The sequence below is a fragment of the Gavialis gangeticus genome, unplaced genomic scaffold (genome assembly GCF_001723915.1).
Source record: "Gavialis gangeticus isolate Ggan-Ray unplaced genomic scaffold, GavGan_comp1, whole genome shotgun sequence".
Taxonomy (NCBI): Eukaryota; Metazoa; Chordata; order Crocodylia; family Gavialidae; genus Gavialis; species Gavialis gangeticus.
The window spans coordinates 10,553,935-10,559,648 of NW_017729011.1; the positions used below are offsets into that span (position 1 = coordinate 10,553,935).

Here is a 5,714-nt window from a genome sequence, read left to right on the forward strand (position 1 = left end):
CCTCGGGCAGAGCGAGAGACAGCGCGGGCCGGGCCGGGCCGCACGACCCCGGGGGTGGGGGTGGGTGAAGCCTCGGTCAAACCCGGGGCTCCTGTGAGTAAGGTAAAGGCTGGGAGACCCGCAGGCCTCCCTGAAACCCAGGAGCTCCTCTGTCTCTTTCTTTCTCTCTCTCTCTATATATATCTATCTCTCTGTTATTCAAAGGTCGCTGTTTCCTTCTGCCTGTTGGAAATCTGACCCGCTTTAAAAGGAAAAAGCTGCTTATTCCTAACAAAAGCATGCCCCCTTTCAAGGCGGTCAGCAGCCCTTTATGGCATTTCAAGCATCCTCCTTTATCCCTCCTAAGCAAAAGCTGTTGGCGTATTCCTACGGACGGGGTATACCTAGATCAGTGGGTCTCAACCTCCTTAGACCCAGCCCTGCTTAAACTGCAAGCAGCCCTCAGAAAATGCCGGCTTTTCGTTTTCGCTTGTTTGATTACCCAAACACACCCACACAGCAACACTGCATTTTTCCTCTTGCGCGCACGCAAAATAATACAGCATTTTTCCTACTGCACGCATGCACGCGCACAATAATACAACAATTTTCCTATTGCACACACGTGCACAAAATAATACAGCATTTGTCCTATTGCACACGCGCGTGCACACACGCAACATAATACAGCATTTTTCCTATTGCAGAGAACTCAGAAAGACTACCACAAGGGTTGGCATTTTTAATAAGATGGATTCCTATTTGAAGTAGCTGGTTTGTCTTGTGAATCATGTTTGCATACCTAATAGGGCTAATATTGCATGGCACCTTGCAGTACCCTTGAGAAGATCTCAAGACACCCTGATTTGAAATTGCTAACCTAGATAGTGGGTTTTGTTTTACGCTCTGGGTTTCTTGCTTTTAGCATTTTTCAATGCCATTGTTCACCCCTTGAGGGAATGGTTTTGGCCTACTTTTCAGCATTCTCTCTTTTGGTCCCACAGCCTCCTACACATGCTAAAGATAAAGGCAACTCTCCTGTTTCAGTGCTGGATACCTGTCACTTCCCAGGGACAGTCTTAAATCCATAGTGCTGCTAATCCAGGGAGCTAAGGAGCAGATCTCTGTTGGTAGTTCATTACAACTTCACTAAAGCATCGGTTCAGTCCCTGAGAACGAGGGCTGCACAGAAAAGCAAACAGGGCTCTGGCTGAAAGCAGATAAATGAGTGTATGCTTCACCCTGTGTGAGCACGAAGTGCTTCTCTCTACTGTAAATGTCATCTCTCTGTCGAGCAAGTGGTCTCCCGAAACGCACCAAACGTTTCTGTCTAAAATGCTCCCAAGAATGAAGCAGGCTCAGCAGGGAGGTAAAAAATGCTGAGAGCAAGCAACCACGACTCAGAGAACAGCTGAGAGTCCACAGTTCTGTACAGGGCTTGCAGCACTGCTCTTCATGTGAAGACCCCCAAAAAAACAACCCTTGGGGATTTCTAACTCCCCTCACCCCAACCCCCCAGCCTCTTTTAATGGCAAAGCAAAGCAATAACAAAGATATGGAAACGGAGTCTACTGAATAATAGCTTAACGATGTGAACCCTTTTGAATGGGGCTGCTTTAGTGAGAACTGCTGGAATCTTTTCACAGTAGGGAGTGATATGAGGATACAAGAAACCTGGATAAGCAGTGGCATTAGATTGAACCAAAATGGGATGGATGCTACCAGATTGTTAAATTAAATGAAATGAGCTACATTTTAAAACCAAGTCTGAGAATGAATACTGAGCACTCACATTCACATATTTTTATTGGGCCAGTTATTAACGCTTTCACTGGTGTAATGAAAGTGGTTTTCCCAGTGTCTTTGGGTAGAGGAGCAGGAATGAAGAGATGAATGAAATGTATTACATTAAATCTGAGCAGCATACTTTCAAATGTGCTAAAACTGTAGAAACCAGCTCCTGTAACATCACTTACACTGGAATTTATCTTCTTCAATGCATACGAAACTTGCAGCTGATCATAGTTATCTAGAAAGATAAAATAAAACAATCCTGTTCACTTTACCCATGCCTGATGCCACACATGAATCTAGATCTCTAGGGTAGACCTGCTAGTATCCTAAGGCAGCCACGATCTTCTCCTTATCATTGCCAAACTTTTAACATGCAATATCTGATCTCAGAGGTCCCTTCCAGCCCCTAAAGTCTATGAAATCTTAATGCTTGGTGTACTTGCCCAGGATTTTCTTACATTATATAAACTTGAAGGCACTCTGAGGACAGAATTCAGTCATCAGTATCTATTGTTGCCCTTACACTTATTTCAGGTTTGCTTATACATGATATTTTGCAAGAAGATTATTCATTGTATTGGAAAAGGCAATTTAGCATTGGAATTTGCCCAGTGTGAGACCAGCTGAGATTAATCTGCCCCTGTAGCATGTAGCATGTGGAAGGATCAACTGGATTTCTTCTTCTTTTTTTTTTTGCCAGAGCTGGGTAATAAATCAGAAGTATATTGCATGTACATAGAGCTGCTGGTGGAGAGAAAATAAATCACTTTTTCCTCCTTCTTTTTGGGCAGGATCAGAGCACCTTGGAATAAATGTAAGGACAAATTCTGCACTAGCTGAAACTACCTTAGAAAGTCATGGCTGCTGCCCCACATCTCAACTCAGATGCCCTCCGGGAAGTCCTGGAATGTCCCATTTGCATGGAGTCCTTTACAGAAGACCAACTGAGACCCAAACTCTTACACTGTGGGCACACCATTTGCAGGCAATGCTTGGAGAAACTGCTGGCGAACAGCATTAATGGGATACGCTGCCCCTTCTGCAGCAAGATCACTCGAATCACAAACTTGGCTCAGCTGACTGACAACCTCACAGTGCTGAAGATCATAGACACTGCAGGGCTGAGCGAGGCTGTGGGGCTTCTCATGTGCAAGGCTTGTGGAAGGAGGCTCCCCAGGCACTTCTGCAAGAGTTGCAACTTAGTTCTGTGTGAGCCATGCAAAGAGATGGAGCACGTGCAACGAGGGCACGACATCATTGCTATCAAAGAGGCTGCCGATGAGAGAAGGAAGGAATTTGGGGCAAAGCTTGGCAGGTTACGGGAGCTCATGGGGGATCTGCAGAAGAAGAAAGCATCACTGGAGGGGGTCTCCAAAGACTTGCAAGCCAGATACAAAGCAGTCCTGCAGGATTACAGCAAGGAGGAGCGCAAGATCCAAGAGGAATTGTCTCGGTCACGCAAGTTCTTCATGAACTCTTTGTCAGAAGTGGAGAAAGTAAATAACCAGATAATGGAAGAACAAGCTTATCTGCTGAACTTAGCAGAGGTGCAGATAGTGTCCCGGTGTGACTACTTCCTTGCCAAAATTAAGCAGGGAGATATAGCTGTTTTGGAGGAGGCAGCAGATGAAGAAGAGCCAGAGCTGACCAATAACTTCCCAAGAGAGCTGACTCTGCAAGAGGTTGAGCTCCTCAAGGTGGGCCATGTGGGGCCACTGCAGATTGGGCAGGTGGTAAAGAAACCTCGGACTGTCAACATGGAAGAATCGCTGATGGAGACTGTCGCATCCTCATCGGTGTCATTTAGAGAGATTGACGTGGGGCAGGAAGAGACTTGTTTGACACCAAACTCTTCACCGGCTAAGCCAAGGATGCCTGAAACAGCCTCTAGTATCCAACAGTGTAACTTCATCAAGAAGATGGGCTCTAAAGGCAGCCAGCCAGGGATGTTTAATCTTCCCGTCAGTCTCCATGTCACTGTCCAGGGAGAGGTACTAGTGGCAGATCGTGGCAATTTCCGAATCCAGGTATTTACCCGCAAGGGCTTTCTGAAAGAGATCCGGAGGAGCCCTAGTGGCATCGATAGCTTTGTACTGAGTTTCCTTGGAGCGGACCTACCTAATTTGACTCCTCTTTCTGTCACCATGAACTGCCATGGTCTGATAGGAGTGACTGATAGCTATGATAACTCAGTAAAGGTGTATACCATGGATGGACATTGTGTGGCATGTCACAGAAGCCAGCTAAGTAAGCCGTGGGGCATCACTGCTCTGCCTTCTGGGCAGTTTGTTGTGACCGATGTGGAAGGGGGAAAGCTTTGGTGTTTTACTGTGGACCGCAGCGTTGGCATAGTTAAGTACAGTTGCCTATGCAGTGCAGTGCGCCCAAAGTTTGTCACTTGTGACACTGAAGGAACTATATACTTCACTCAAGGGCTGGGACTCAACCTGGAGAACCGTCAGCATGAGCACCACCTGGAAGGGGGCTTTTCAATTGGCTCTGTTGGTCCGGATGGGCAGCTAGGCCGCCAGATCAGCCACTTCTTCTCGGAGAATGAGGATTTCCGGTGCATTGCTGGGATGTGTGTGGATGCCAGGGGAGATCTGATTGTTGCGGACAGCAGCCGTAAAGAAATTCTGCATTTTCCTAAAGGAGGTGGCTACAACATCTTAATCAGAGAAGGACTCATCTGCCCTGTTGGAATAGCCATTACACCCAAGGGGCAGCTGCTAGTGCTGGACTGCTGGGATCACTGCATTAAGATCTACAGTTACCATTTAAGGAGATACTCAACACCGTAAGGGCATTTCAGTGCATAAAAGCGCCTCTCATAGATTCTTCCAGCCTCATCACAACTTGACAGTAGTCAGTGCCAAACCTTCGGGTAGACTGCCATACCAGTTTGGAGGGTGGCACATAGGGGCCATCTGTATTTTGTGTTTAGAAATCAAATAGCTTGTGTGGTGTTTTTTTTTATTTGTAAAAAAAAAAACCCCTTTGTTGGAGTGAAGGGTATTTGGAGAGTACAGGTTTTGTGTCCAGTGACTGATCACTCCATAAACATTACCTCCTTGTGCTGCAGCTTCCACCACTGCATGTTTCTTTGTGCCATAAACATTGACTGACCATTGTAAATCGCTTTTCCTTAGAGGATCAGAGAAGTGATACTAGTCTCACCATGATGCTTGCGAGGAACTCAGTAGCAGTTGTCTGGACAACTATGATGGAAAAAACTTTCTGATTACAGGACTGCAGCTGCCTAAAGCAAAACAGCCTTCCTAAACTGCATAGAGCGGCAGGTGGCTTAAAGCTGAAGAGCAGGGGCTGGCTTACTCTGTCTTTCTAGTATTTAGGAAATTGTCTTCATGGTGCCATGGGTGAACCCAGCTTGGTCTTCGTGTTTATTCAATATGAAGTGGGGACAGTGCAATCCTGGAAGACTGACAGGAGCTAGAGAACCGCTCTCTAACTGCAAGCAGGATTTTATTATATGGAAAGAGTTTGATTAGCATGAGGAAAGTATAAAGAGAGTAGGGGTAGGGAGGGAAGGGAGGCAGGGTCAATGGGAAGAGAGAATGGGATGGCAAACCTATTTAACAGAATTGATTTCAATCTGTCAACATTCAAAATTGTTTTACTATTAAATGTAGCTTGGAAACTGTCTTTGAATGTATGGTTGGTATCTGAAACTTTGCTGGGGTGGAGGGAAAGAAGTGGGAATAAACAAGATCAGGCGTGACAAATTGTACGTTCACCAGCACACTTCAATATGCTGCATTCCAGACCATTGCATTTCCTGATGAGTTTCCACCAGTTTGCGCTCTGTGTGAAAGCTACTTGTTCATAAGATACGGGGAAAAAGGCGGGGGGAGGAGAGGGAGGATTTGTATTTTGTTTCTCAGCTCTTCCACTGATGCTCTGCATTTTTTTTTTTTTTTTTT

The 5,714-nt window shown here is 45.8% G+C and overlaps 2 protein-coding genes across 3 annotated transcripts in view; one reads left to right on the plus strand and one right to left on the minus strand.

Moving 5' to 3' along the window:
• Positions 1-5,436, plus strand: part of TRIM32 (tripartite motif containing 32) — a 5,890-nt gene extending 454 nt beyond the window's left edge. The window contains exons 1-2 of one of the 2 annotated variants that reach the window (XM_019510515.1): positions 49-93; positions 2,565-5,436. In XM_019510515.1, the coding sequence (XP_019366060.1) occupies positions 2,631-4,574 (1,944 nt within the window). In that variant the 5' untranslated portion in view covers positions 49-93; positions 2,565-2,630 and the 3' untranslated portion in view covers positions 4,575-5,436. Of the gene's footprint in view, positions 1-48; positions 94-2,564 lie in introns of those variants that run through there. The other variant, XM_019510514.1, reaches the window with a different exon arrangement.
• Positions 1-5,714, minus strand: part of ASTN2 (astrotactin 2) — a 644,195-nt gene that overhangs the window by 221,006 nt on the left and 417,475 nt on the right.